This window comes from Typopeltis vanoorti, chromosome 15 (assembly GCF_054136105.1).
Source record: "Typopeltis vanoorti isolate ZY-2024b chromosome 15, IOZ_Tvanoo_1.0, whole genome shotgun sequence".
NCBI lineage: Eukaryota > Metazoa > Arthropoda > Arachnida > Uropygi > Thelyphonidae > Typopeltis > Typopeltis vanoorti.
Window position 1 is genome coordinate 97,005,358 of NC_143563.1, and position 14,929 is coordinate 97,020,286.

Here is a 14,929-nt window from a genome sequence, read left to right on the forward strand (position 1 = left end):
AGACAAAGTTCGGGGTTTTGGTGGAAAACGAACAGTGGCTTTCCCAAAGACTTTTTTTGTTTTGTTATATTTTTAGTGGATTTTGTAGATGTTTCAACGACTGTATGTATAAGGGGTAAGTCACAAAAAGTGAGAAAAAAATTTTTTTTGGATAAATTGTAACTGACTATCGTTTAATTTGAATTTGTGTTTATATGTATTTTTAGATATTGTTCATGTTTGCGAAACAAATAAGGATCAAATTTGTTAAAATTAGCACCGTATTTGGCACTTGTTTTAATCATTACAGTTCATATTGTGTCATACGCCCCCTTAAGTTTACCTAGTCACCTTTTACTCCACTGTAATGCTCATTTTTTTGACGAAAATCACCCTGAGGCAGATTTCCGTGATTTGTCACCAACCCTTGTCTCTCACTGCTCAAGTCATTCCCTGTCTTGACATATATCCCTTAATGGGCATGTTCCTCCCAAAAATCCTCTTTCCTAGGCAGATAAATGTAAGACACAAGGGGAGTTTTAAGGTTTGGGAGAAGACATCTTTGAAGCGTTGATTACTGGTTCAATTTTCTGTCCCTGACGAAGATGGCCATTATCTTGGCATTTAGGAACGCCCTGAGCCCCAAGTGGCAAACACCTCACCCTTTAACGTGTCCCCGTTGCACACCAATGTGCCTATGAACTTTAATACATTCACTTTTGCTCTTAACGACTTTATTACCATAAGATAATCAATGAGACGGTAATAATTAGCGATCTATTTTATGCACTGTTGAAGTACTGCAAGCTTTTGAACTCTAGAGTATACAGCAACTAGTTAGGAATACTGTTGTTATGACCGAAAAATGGTGAGTCCTATTCACTATATCAGTTCCTATGGATGAGACAATTCCATATTTTATATTGTTCAAAGCGTGAAAGCTTATAAAAGGGACCACAGTTAAGGGACCATTCCCCCTATACTATGATAAGATACCTCGATAGTGTCATTCTTTGAATAACGAAATCGAAACGAAAAAAATTCCTCGAATGATAAGAAGCCTCCACTCAGGAAAAACCCTTCTACAATGTGGTTTGTGAACGTGGATCGAAGAATGTTTGTCATAAAGTTTGGTGACTTCTGAATGTTAATTGTAACCATCTGAATAAGGTTGTTTGTTGTTATGTAGAAAAGTCGTACAATTTCTTAATTATATGCCTGTAACTAATAAAGGAAATCAAATGAATCACAAATACGGGTAAAAAGAAAGCAAAGCGGGTTTTGTCCAAACAATTATTTCTTTGAAGTTTGTACATTTTCTGTGTTGCAACGTGATCCAATTGTTTTTCCGTTGCTAATTAACATCCCATGTCGTTTGGTTGATTACTGGTTTTTTAAAAAACAAATTTGACATTTAAGTTTTATTTTTTAGAATCTTTGATTGCAGCGTTGCTGTAAAATCGAAAAAAAAAAAAATGTGATATTCGCCTTAAACCTAAACCACTGCCTCAACTTACCCCTCCTTAGGGTATAGAAAATTGTACCTCTATACCTGTCTATGCATCTAATCAAAATAATAACATGGCATGTAGTCTTTCTGAGAAGTGAGTTAATGTTTTAATAAGATTTGTGTATGTGAACTCTGCAATCTTGGTAATCATGCAACCTTAACATTTTTAAAAAGTGAGTCCCAATATTTTTTTAATGTCCTAAGTTATAATGTTAATCAGAATTATTTCTATTTACTCAAGAATGTTTATAATACCGTTGATCGATTTTGCTTTCCTTGAGGAAAAAAAGCAGACTTTAGTTGAAAGGAAAAAATAATTCATTCTTATAAATATTCGTTCAATTTCGGAAAAAATATTTTTAATATAAGCAAATTCTGAGAATGAATTAATAGAATAGGGGGAAACAAGCGAGAGAGAATGAAGATAAGAGAAAAGAGAGAGAAAGAGAGAATGCTGTCTGTATTATGAATTAGCTGAAACCATTTTTCTTCAGATTAATTTTAATATCTGTAAAAGTAAATTTTGATATCTCTGAAACATCAAATTCATGCTTTTTTTCTTATTATATCGCATATATTTTTCAGATTTTTTTTTTTTTTTTGACAATTACTTGTTTGTTGGAACTCACTCTTTTATGTTCAGTGTATTCCAATGGTTTTCTGTATTGCTAGTATTTATTTGCGATTCTTAATATAAATACACTCTGTATAATCTTTCTTTTAATGGTGTAGTAATTACCCTCAAAAATATGTAAATTTATTTTCAGTCATTACTCTAAAAATTTTCAAAATATAGTAAATTTTGGAGCAACAGTTTTATATTTTGAAATAATTTTAGAGTAACAGCTTTACATTTTGGAAATAATTTTAGAGCAACAGCTTAGAAATAATAATTCGAAGTTACTCCAAAATTATTAAGTGATATTTTTCATTTGATCAGTTAAAAACAATTAGATGGTAAAACTGCAGTCCCACAATAAGATTAATTCTTGGATCGTAATAAAATCTTAAAATATAACACCCCCCCCCCCCCAAAAAAAAAGTAAATATGGCAAAGAACTTACTTATTCTTGAAGGGAATGATTTTTTTTTTTCCAATTATTTATTCATACATAACTATGTGACGGTGGATCTGCCATTTGTATTTGTAGAAGTGTATTCCAAATAAGATCAGTAATATTACCCTGCTGATCCAAATAAAAGGAAGTTTGTAATACAAATAAAACCTTTAGTTGGATTAAGCATTTGTAGTGGACCAATAATGTTGTGATATTGATTATTTAGATCAATACCAAATGTGTATATTTTTTGAATGTGTCAGTGTACATGTGTGTGTGTGTGTGCGTGTATTGTACAGCAGTGACTGTTACCATTGCCATGACTCTTGGAAACGATAAAAGATGTTCATGTTTTCTTGTAAAGAGTAACACACAAGCTGTTGGTGATAACAGTGCAAACAATTTTTGTCAACTAGTTCGACAAAAACTTCCCAATGTTATTAGCACTCTGTATCCATAGGACAGTACAATAAATTATATATGAACAACTGTAGCCTCCTTGTCCACATGAATTTATTACCGTTATGACCACAGATGGTTAGATCATCCATGCTGACTCACAAATAAATGGACATACACAAACACTGTACCCAGACATCCTTCCATAATAGATGAATCCTTCTGTATCTATTCCATGAAGACTCCCGTGTGATAAGACGAAACATAAGATCCTATGAATTATAGATGGGGAGCGGTGAACTATTGATTTTTATTCTTGGTGGTGGTGTTGTTCGATATGGGTGTAAACAAAAAGTGGCCACGAGGATAAAACACCTGAGCTTCATATGAGTTCTGATGGGATTTGTATACAGAATACAAATGAAAAAAGGAAAGATGTCTACGTGGAATGCTAATAAGTACCAGTGTGTTCTCATTTCCCATGAGTTTGTATCTAGAATTTTATTTTTTTACTTCAAATTTCATTAATTTTTGTTGCAATTCTAAACCAATATTTATAGTAAATTTAAACAATATATATCCAACTGAAATAGTTCAAAATTGACTGTTTCTACTTCAACTGCAGTAATCTGAAATTCCATGTGTTTGTTTAACACGACTTGGTTTCAGACAATTTACTCATTTTTCAAACGTTAATACAGACTAACGAGCCAAAACAATAATGTAGAAACAGACGGATTTAAAGCAGTACGTTGAATTTGGCATATATAAAAAACTTTTTTTTTTATGTAAGAGCAATGCTTTTAAATTAAGCCAGCACAGTGCATATCAGCTGTCACCCCTGGTCTAATTTTGCATTATTTAAAAGCAGTGCTTCCTATAGGCATATTAATTGCTGTAATATGCATCCTGTAATAACAGTTTTCGATTTCATCAGCACATTGTGTGTGTGTGTGTGTGTGTGTGTGTGTGTGTGTGTGTGTGTGTGTGTGTGTGTGTGTGTGTGTGTGTGTGTGTGTGTGTGTGTGTGTGTGTGTGTGTGTGTGTGTTAAAGCACTTAGAATATGTAAATATATATTTACAATATTGTAAGTGTGTGTGTTAAAGACTTAGAATATTGTAAACATATTTTTTGATGATTCGTATTATCAGCATGGGCTTCCTATATTTTTGGTGATGCAACAACAAAAAACAGCAACACTTAGGATTCTTTATTTGTGTCATAAATGTTTCAAGCATTTATTTGAAACCCATTAGTGGAAATTATATTAAGCACAGTGTCAACTACAAATCCCTTTGTAGGCATTTATAGGTAGACTAAATACATTTATTTCAATTCTATAGGAAGTATGTACAACACATGTTTTGTATCTATTTCCTACTGATTAACAAACCAACATTATAAAGTATTCTTCCTTATATATATTGTTATATTTATTGTTTTTATTAATGCAACGAATAAAGTCCACTATTGAGTTCTAAATAATAAGGGAATTGTAACAATGTCTAGAATAAAACAATATTTAATCGTTAATGTTTTAAGGTTGGATTATTGCACTCTATAAAATCATTAATGGGTTACTTATCTTCATTCTTACCCTAGCTTGTCAAATTTAAATAAGTATAGACCTGCATACTTTAAAATAGTAGCATAACTTAATCATTTATGAAGTATATCGCATTTCCAAAATGCCATACAAATGTGTTTCTACAAACAAGCAAGTTAAGTTTGCTTTCCCAACAATGATGAGTTATAACTTCATGACAACAATGATTAGGTCACAATGCTTTTGCAGAGTTTTAGGTTGCTACCAACGGCGCTGGAGAATATACTTCTGCTATAGTTTTACCATTTTTCAACAGAATAGAACATTCTTTAGCTCTGAGAGGAATAACACTGAAAAGTATAACATATTTATTTCTTTAATTGCTATAATAAACACGTCCTAGTGTCCTTACAATAATAAACTGATAGGAAATAAGAAGCTCCAAAAACATTTTATAGCTCGTAATTTTATTTAATGAGAACATATGAGAACATTTAAAAATTTACTACAAGACAACTGTTTTTAATCGTTACATGCGCATATTGCATACATCACACAATCCACTAAAGCTAGTTTCATTCAATAATATTTGATAATAAGGCAAAGCTTTTAATAATTTTTGAAGTATCAAAAATAGAGTAATTAACATCGTTTACAAGTAGAATAACATGATGTAGTCCTAAATGTTAACAAGGTATACGTTAACAATACATGCAAAGGAAACTAACATATTGAAGTACAATAATGCAAACAATCAGAAGTGATTAACAATGTAGAAGTCAATTTGGATAAAATTGGCTTCTCTTGTAAAAAATAATAAATTTTAAGAAGGAATTAAAAAGAAAGGAGTTTTTATTAATATCTTACATAGACTACTAAACAAAATACTTCATGATTATCATTATATAAAATAACTCAAGAAATGAAAGATCCAAAAAAATAAAACAACGACATAATATCTCGCTGCTCATTGTAATAACTTCCTATTACAGTTATAAATAATAATAAAATGAAGGTAACTGTAAAGTACATTGCCTTAAGAAGTTCAACAATTGTTTCCGCAGAATTCCTGATATTAGCATCAGACATTCTTCGCCGACGCACTGTGTTCGTCGCGATCCATCGTGAATAATAAAAACTACCAAAGAAAACCATCTTTATATTGAGATCGAGGACAGTCACAATCTTCGTCGTGATGTACAGAGAAATGGGCATAATTTTAACTAAGAAACAACTTCAAACTACGCGATTTGAAAAGCTACCAGTGTCATTTTGTGAACTACTTGCCGCCATCTTTGTTTACGTTAGCGGATGTCAGTATGGCGTCTGTAGTGGAGCGGACTAAAAAAAAAAAAAAAATGAAAGAAAAAAAAAAAGGAACGCGGGATGTGACAGAACGGAAACAACAGTAAAGGAAATGGCTGACAGCTTAGAAGGAGAAAATAAATAAACATTTAGGTAACATTCCGTTTCAGATCTGAACTACCGGGATTTGTGCACAAGCCTCGAAGTGCGATCTACGATGAAATGGCCATATAAAGTACCGAGATGAACAGAATGACAAATTGTGACCGGTAATCAAAGTCACAGACGCATGTCTTTCATCCATCTGCACACACACACACAAAGGAGAGGTTTTTTTTTATCTTGCTTTTTCTCTTTCTTTTCTTCTGATAGGTAAGTTATATTAACCGTTGATTTCATAGTGAAGCTTATGTAGAAAATTGGGATACTTTAGGATAATAAAGATAGGCAGGAAGATAATATTCTACTCCTATGTTAGGAATTGCTACTAGCTAGACAAAAGAGCTCCTACTTCAGATATATTGTTATAAAACTGGCGCTCTTAAAAGACATAAGATTACACTGAAAACCTTTAAAGGTATTTCATTATTATCTTTATTAATACACACTAAACACACTATCTTAAGGATTTCCTTCGTTAGTATAATTTTTATGTTTGTGTTTATTCTCAGACTTATTTGTTACTGCATATGCAAAATTTATTAGTTTAGTCCTTATAAGGACTGGCTTAAAGGGGCGAAGCAAGAATGCTTTTCATCTTCCCCGTTATCTGTAAATTAAAGCTCTGATCATGGCAAGAGGGTAACAGCAATAGCCGAGCCTCAGTTAGAACTTCATTGGCTACAGTATTGCCATCCATTACCCTCCAAGGGTACTAAAATTTATTAGCTGTATTCATCACAGGCTTTTATTAAGTGTCTGTTTCATTTTAATATGGTGTATTAGTTCTGTTACTTATATAAATTGTCTTTATTTGTATTAATCTGATATCTTTCTGTTTTTGTCAAACATTTTATAGATAATTTCAATTTTTATTAATGAATTTCAATGACAATTAGGCATTTCAGCAGCACTTCTGTCAATTTTGTGAAACAACTCGATATAATTTTATTGTCAGTTTCTTTCGGTTTTGTCCAAAATTTTTTTATCACAAGTTTCTGTTTTGTTAAAAAATTATCAGCAATGATTCCTGTTTTATTAACTATTTTTTTATTGGCAACTTCTGTTCTTTTCTGTCAAATGTTCTTAGTAGCAATTTCCGACTCTGAATTGTTTTCGTCCATTTAGCACAATTCTGTCACAGATTTTTATCAGCAATTTCTTTCAAATCAAAATTTATTTTAAATAGTTGGACTTAAACAGTATTTGCTTAAACACACTTTTAACATCACAATTAAGGCATTTATTACGAAAAAAAAAAAAAACAAATGTACGAATGTGTAATATGATATGGACATATTCGAAATCTTCACCTGCCTTCAGCCATGAGATTTTTGTTATACGAAATGTCACCTTCTCCATTGAAACCACACAACATCTCAACCCAGGTCTCTTCGGACTGGGGAGATGCGCTTTTTCAGAAAAAAAAAAAAGTTTTCTCCTCAGGGGACAAGGTATTCAAGAAAATGATTACATTTCAATCCGCAAAGGGCTGAACTAGAGACACTTTTAAAGCCCAGAAACTCGCCCAGTTCTCATAAATCACCAAGTAGCAGGGGAGGGGAAGTATAAGGAGGGGGATATGGATTCTCGGGGATCCTGTCTTGGCGAAGCACATTAGAAGAGAGTAATCCCGATCGAAGGTGGGTTTTTAATATCACCGGAGTGTTGGTCTGGGAGTTGGTGTCAGTTAACGGTCCTGTACGCTTAACGTGTATTAATCAGGCGATAGTGAAAGTCGCAGCTAAACGGAGTGGAACGACAGAGCAAGGTGTAGCGACTGCTCCTGCGGGAGTCTAGCTGCGTCATCGCGGCATCTGTGTCGTTTCTTAAAGCCGGTAATGCTACTGATCGCTTAGCAAAAGAGCGAACGCCAAGGAATTGTCACAGGTCCAACACTGAAAGGTTCCTGATTCGATAACCGACTTTTTAAAGGTGAGTATATTAGCCGAGAACTTTCCGCACTGTATCCTCCGCCCCCGCCCCCCCGCTTCTCCTCCCTCCTTCCCCGCTACCATTAAAGTAAAAGTGGCGATAATTGTACTGTCTTTCTTAAGTCCCTCGTGCTTTAACAACGCACTCATGAGAAACTCCGATAAAGCTGAAGCCGGATTCATTAGGATTCAGCGAAAGAGATACGAACCGTGTTGGGGACCGGCAACCTGACAAACGCAGGTTATTTAAGAAGTTTATCTGAGCTTTCCCGTGAAATTCTTTGGATGCCAACGCACCAGGGCAACTCCCGCACCACATCTCGTCGACTACGCATTCATCCCCTCCCACTGCTGTCTTGTCCAAGAAGTGGAGATGAATAAATGGACGACTGTTTACTCTTGGACGGTTTCCCATGATGGATGGTAAGCTGGAAGAAAAAACAAACCGAAGGAGAAGGTGATAGAAATATTCCGAATTTCCCCCTTATGAATCGTATATTTAAGAGACTCCGTCAGCCAGTCGGACGTTTGGGTTAAAGTAAGTACTTTCTTAAGACTTCTTTTAAAGTTACGCGTTTGCCCATCTCCTTACTCTCGTTCCAGTGATAGGAAGACGAATGGAAAAGAAACGGGGAAAAGATAGTCCGAGGAATGGCAGATATTAATTGTAGAAAGGGGGTGAAATTATAATGTGATTGCTGGGTTTGGGAATGCTCTGAGCGTCTCATTCGCCCAGGAACGTATCGATCACTAAAGAAAATGAGGCTGGACGAAAAGCAGGGGCTCTGAGCTCAGGGACCTGGAAGTCTCCGAGCATATCGAACCCAGCCTTTGGAAACTTAGAAGCACGTTATCAAGCCTGCACCACGCGGTCGCTCTCAAACCAGGCATCCGCGCAGTAGAGAGAGAAAGAGAGTGTGTGTGTGTGTGTGAGCAAAGCACAGAAAGAGAGAGAGGCAAAGATACTGAAAGAGACAGGCCCAAGAGCTGAGCCGCCAGTCAGTCGGACTGCTAGCCACGTTGTCGTACCACGCGGGCGCGTGGATGCTCAACATCTCCTTAAGAGCATCACGTAAAGGACACACTTGTTCCTCGTAGCCGCGTGTGCTGAAGGAACGTCTGCTGTTAGCCCTTTTAACGCGAGCGAACGAGAACATTAATAGTTACTGCCGTGTTGAGGCGTTCACCCCCCCTGACAACCCATGATCATCGCCGTAAAGGAATAAAACGCTACGGGGGAATTAAAGAAGGAACGAGCAGAAAATTACGATCGTATATGCTCCTTACCGTTACTGCCTCATCGTTGTTGTCAGTGTTTCAGAGAGCAGCGGTAGGTAAAACAGTAAGTTCGTAGCGTTTCCTTTTTGCCGTTTTACGAGAGGGATGAGGTAGCTGAGGTTCGGGTTTCCTCAAGAAATTAATTAAGACGTAATACAGAAGGTGACACGCTCCTCTGTTTACCGCATACGCCACTTACAGCTTGCATAAATCACCCTTGGTATACTGAAGGGACGTTCTAGAATAGCCCCGTTGCATTCTGACGTCGCGCGTGACATGGCGAAGAAGCGTTGTTGTTGCTGCTGCCGCTGCTGCTGCTGCTATCGGTTGGTCGTGGTCGTTCCGTTCGGATCCATCAAAAGTTCCAGTCTCGCCGAGACATTCGTACAGTTTTGACTTTCACGAATACTCGCCCCTTTCTGAACTCCTAAAAATTATCGAGATAATTAGCGGACTGTGCACCATTAAAGTGCTCGTACTGAGGAATACACCAGTCGATTATGTACTTAAACTTGCGCCTCTCTCTGATTGGTCGCTGAGAGTCACGTGGGCTGTTGGGCTGTACCATATTTGGAATAATGTGCTATTAAAAGTGTGCCAGAGGTTTCCTGGAGTGCAGAACGGCCATAATTCATCAAAATTGCGAGGAATATTGGCAGAATTATTGCCGTTCCACAAATCATACAGGACTGATGAGTTCCTATCAGTTTGTTAACTCTCTGACCTCATGTTATGGCCAACGCGGACAGGACTCTTCCAGTCCGGACTACTACACACCGCCAGTACAGGCTTACAGCAGCTGCTACAGTGGTCCTTCGTCTCCGGTGCAGCAATACGGACCGTACTCACAACCGAATGTGTCGCATCTTCCGAATGGTGACCACCACTTTAACAGTTGTTCTCAACGATTGAGTCACCCGAATCCAAGCCCCAGCCCGCGAACGCCAACTCCGTCGGCAACACCGGTGCCGAGCTGCAAGTACGCCGAATCGAGCGCGTCGTCTCCGCAAGACCTGAGTACAACCAGTTCTCATCCGGCACCCCCAGGTAGCCCTGAGCCATCGTCACCACCTCCACCTCCACGACAGGTTCCTCAACAGAAGTCTCATCTTTCTCAACAACAACAGCAAGCACAACAACCGTCTCCTCAACAGCAGCCATCACCACAGCAACCGAGCCCACAACCACAGCAGACACAACAGACGTCACAACAGCAGCAGTCACAGAACCAACAGCCCTCGTCTCCTCAGCCTAGCCAGCAGACGACTCCGCAGAAGCAGCAGAATTTTCCAACAAATCCTCCACAGATCTACCCGTGGATGAGAAAAGTGCACGTTGGTCAGAGTAAGTACGTCCGCTTTTTAGCATCCTTTAAGATCATCGTAGATTCCTCGTGGTATGTTGTCTATCGGCAGCAGCACACACACACACACACACACACACACTCGCATCCACGCATCCACACACACACACGTCAGGTAAAAATACATCGAAACTCTACTCGGGAACAACGAAAGCTTTAAAAACACTGCGAGGGAGACGCAAGAGAGGAGAGTGTGAGAGACATCAGCTAGCTGTAGGCAGAGTGAGGCCGTTTGGCGCGGCGACCGTGGTTTTCATTCGGCAGAAACGCAGTAAATATTCTCCCCGTATCTGCTGTCAGGACAGCTCTCTCCTCCCTTCTCCCATAAAGCGGCCCACGTAAGCCCTATAAAACTTTCCACACGGCCATAATTTTGTCAAGTCCTAGGCCTAAAAGCTGCTCCAGGCCTTGTCGAGAACAGTTGAGCCATAAAAGCCAGAGGAGAGAAAGAGAGAGAGAGAGAAAGCAAAGAGGGAGAGAGAGAGCACGGTCCAATCGGAACACCCTGTCAGACAGTTTTATGGCGGCTATAAAATTTCCCGGAATGTCCTGTTAGGGAACAGGAAAGGGTTTTACAAAGCAACAACCGTGTTAGTGTCATGATGGGAAAATCAACGAGAAATATCTTGAAGAAGCGGAACATTTGTCAACAATGAGATCTCTTTGTGCTACTTAAAATTCGCTAAATTACTTTATTGTTGTCTGTTGCTAAGCAACACCAACAATTCACGCTTTTAAATACGCTCCCAACTCCTTTAATTATAAATGAAAACTCTTTTTCTTTTTTTATTTCATCTTCTGTATATTTTTTCAATTTATTTTTCTCTTAACTAATAGTGCATAAACCGCAGCTTTACGAGGACGTAGCTACCCGTAGCTAAAAAATAAAATTTAAATGACCTTTATGGGTAATTTATGCCTTAAAAGACGTGTATGTGCGCGCGAATCATAAATGTGAACACTTACAGGTGTCATATGTATATGAGCCAATTTATCATCTGAGCTCGAGCTCGCTATTTACGCATACATCGTCATGGTGTGCGTCGTTTCAAGCGTGCTAGTCAGTTTGTCATAACATTTGCTGTACTCAGCCAACTTGTAATGTGATTTGCAGAAAGAAATGATGTCCTGAAATTCATTTTCACACAGAATCTGAACGGCTAATTGCATCTCCCTAGATATATACAAGTCAAATTAGTAGCTCTTCCTGGGACACACAAAAAAATTCTTCTGACTCATAAAATATGCATTCTTAAATCATCTTTTAATATCCTGCATTGAAAAATAAAGAATGGGTTTTATTTTCGGTAAAAGAAGAATAATGATTAGTTTTGTTGCACTAATGGGATACTAACGTTGATTTTAAAGAACAGTTAAAATAGCGACGATCTAAGCGCTAGTAAAACATCAATCAGGAAATTAGAAACCCATTTTTTATATATATATTTTGTAATTTCTAAGAGATAAATATGTCGAATGCACTAAGCAAATTAATAATTTTGTCCTTACGAAAAATTGTAACATTTCTTTTCAAAAAAATGCATTGGAAAGATTTTTAACAATAGTTATAAAACCACCCAGTTAATTTTGTATAACAGATGGATTCACATTCGCAAAGCTAACATAAGATCGCAATGCTAACTCATAAATGCATTAGAACACGTATAGACACTGTATATTATACTTTTCGATGCGTGTAGAAATATATTCACGCAATATTGATGCACCTGCTGAATATTTCCCAATTTTAAACACACGAGCACGTAAGATTGGCATTGTATATTACCCGAGGTTTTTATCATGGTATTTTTAGAATTTGAAGTATATTTTTTTATCATGTAGCAAAAACTATATTCAAAGAAAATTTTGGAAGGATTTTTTTAAAAAATATTATTAATGCTTAGTACGTAAAATAAAATGCCTGTGCAAAAAAACTTCTAGGAACTCATATAATTCATAAAAGAAGGTAATTTGGTAAAATATAAATATCTATAAAATATTTCATTCTGGATGTTTAATCCATCACGATAAAACACCAGAATCACATATCAAACAACGTATATATAGATATATATACCATTAATATATTATTGCCATTTTATTCTTGTCTTGTGTTCATTTCGATTATAATTATCGCATTCTTTAGTTTGATTTTGTTATCTGCTAAACGCATATAAATCTCTTACCAGAATGCTCCCACGAACTCTGCGGTTTCAATTAAATATTATTCAAGAACATAATCTTTAATTTATTAACGAAAATTATTATTGTTTCAATCCTACAAATTCATGACAGTAGTGGCTTGACAAAGTATTCTGTATTTTGTAGATCGGCAAATAATTATGCAAACTACCGAGAAAATATTAATGGTTAAGGGAAATTAAATAATGAAAAAAAAAAAGATAGTAGGATAAATAAGTAGAAGAAAAAAAAAGATCCTGGTTATTATTTTTTTTTTTTTTTTCATACTCTCGATAATGTGTATTAAACTGGCACTGGTAGAAAAATTTCTTTATTTGTCAAACATATTTTCTGAAAAATACACATAAATCGTTACGAAATATTTTTTTAGAAATACAGTATGTTTCTGGAAAATATGGTTTTTCGTGTGTCTGTGCGTGTGTCGTAAAATTAGCCACACTAACCCTTTAAATACATTCTTGGTCGCAGCAGATTTCTTAGTTGCCCAATGCACGTTAACAAAAGATAAAGCTGTGAAAATATATGTTCAAAAATCAACTGCTTCTGCCCACCATGCAGAAGTAAAACCACCTGCATGTTATTAGTATACTCCAACGCATATCTCGCATCTGCCCTCCCACTGTGCTAGAAGCCGTAAAACACTTGATGGTTTACCCCCCCCCCTCCATAAAACACCCAACCCTCAGTTAATACAATACGCTTCACCTGCTGCTACCACACGCGTAAGTAAGGAAGACGGTACTAAATTTGGCAAGTTAAGATTCAGATTCTTTCTCTCTCTCTCTCTCTCTCCATCTCTCTGTCTGTCTATATACATCTTTAAATAACTGATTTACTTTTCTATAATAATTTTGTGACTATAGATTAAACTACCAGAAGATGAAATGTATCAATGTCACATCGTCTTTGTTTTTTTTTTCCCCCTTTAAATGTGCATGTTTTTATTTTTATCTTAATGTCAAACAATCTCAAGCAGTTCACCTTCTAAAATGAATTCTAATTATCACTCAACGGTTACTCTGTTAATGTCAGATGAAGTCTGAACTTGCCAACTGGGGAGAAACAGAACATTAAAATGTAATATTTCACTTCAACTATCCATACGTCAAGTTTGTGGATTATATCGGGAGTTGAATGAGATTATTTGAATTAGATATTAATGGTGTTTGGTTCAGTATAGTTTTCGCCTTTAGAATGAATTAAAGATTTACTTAACTGTAACTTAACGTTTAAATAGTTAAGTATGAAAACTTTTATTACTGTGCCAATCGAAATCACTTCAGATTACTTCGGTTATTTTTATTTATTTTATAATTTTCTTTGTATGATATCTCCATATTAGTTTCATTAATTATTTTTAATGCTTCCATAGAGTCTTTGAGTTGACGCTTGTAATTAATCTTTCCTTAGAACGATTTCTTTCATCTTTTACACATTTGCTTAGATTCTACGTGTTATGTTTTACTTGGTATTCTCGTAAGGCATCGTCAATACCAAACCTGCTCTATCCGCAATATTTTCCTTTTTTTACATTATCATCATCAATTAATTTTTCACTCGCATTATCTTGTACACTACTGATTTATCTGAAAGACCATTATTTTTTAAAATTATTTTATTATTATCTAGTATGCGGATCGAATAATTGTCCAAAATAGCCACGCCATTTATCTACAGTGAAATTTATCATTATTATCATTATTACGCTTTTTTTTTTTCAGAACTATTTTATATGTTTATCTATATTTCCTTTTTTTTCTAACTTATGAAAATTATTAATTATATATATATATGCTCTATCTACATCTGAACAGATCCACATTTTTCAAAATTACTATTAACAACAAAATATAGCCATAAATATTAGCTAAAACCTATTCATAATGAAACTGCCTAACAATTATCTTTTGGAACTTCAAAATGAATTGACTAGTGTACCAAAATTCCCAACAATTATCTTTTGGAACTTCAAACAATGGATTGACTAGCGCACAAAATTCACAACAATTATATTTTGGAACTTCAAACAATGAATTGACTAGCGCACCAAAATTCCCAACAATTATCTTTTGGAACTTCAAACAATGAATTGGACTTCGCGCATCATTTTTTCCACAATTCATATTTTTGATTGAGTCAAACAAAACATAAAATGATGGTTCTTTTAAAGAATACTTCATAGTATTTCTCTTGTC

The 14,929-nt window shown here is 35.8% G+C and overlaps 1 protein-coding gene across 3 annotated transcripts in view; it reads left to right on the forward strand.

The window, feature by feature from the left end:
- The first annotated feature begins 9,861 nt into the window (after positions 1 to 9,861).
- Positions 9,862 to 14,929, forward strand: part of LOC150099012 (uncharacterized) — a 41,205-nt gene continuing 36,137 nt past the window's right edge. The window contains exons 1-2 of one of the 3 annotated variants that reach the window (XM_090405289.1): positions 9,862 to 10,337; positions 10,425 to 10,513. In XM_090405289.1, coding sequence (XP_090261415.1) covers positions 9,862 to 10,337; positions 10,425 to 10,513 — 565 coding nt within the window. Of the gene's footprint in view, positions 10,514 to 14,929 lie in introns of all 3 variants that reach the window. The other 2 variants (XM_090405288.1, XM_090405287.1) reach the window with 2 other exon arrangements.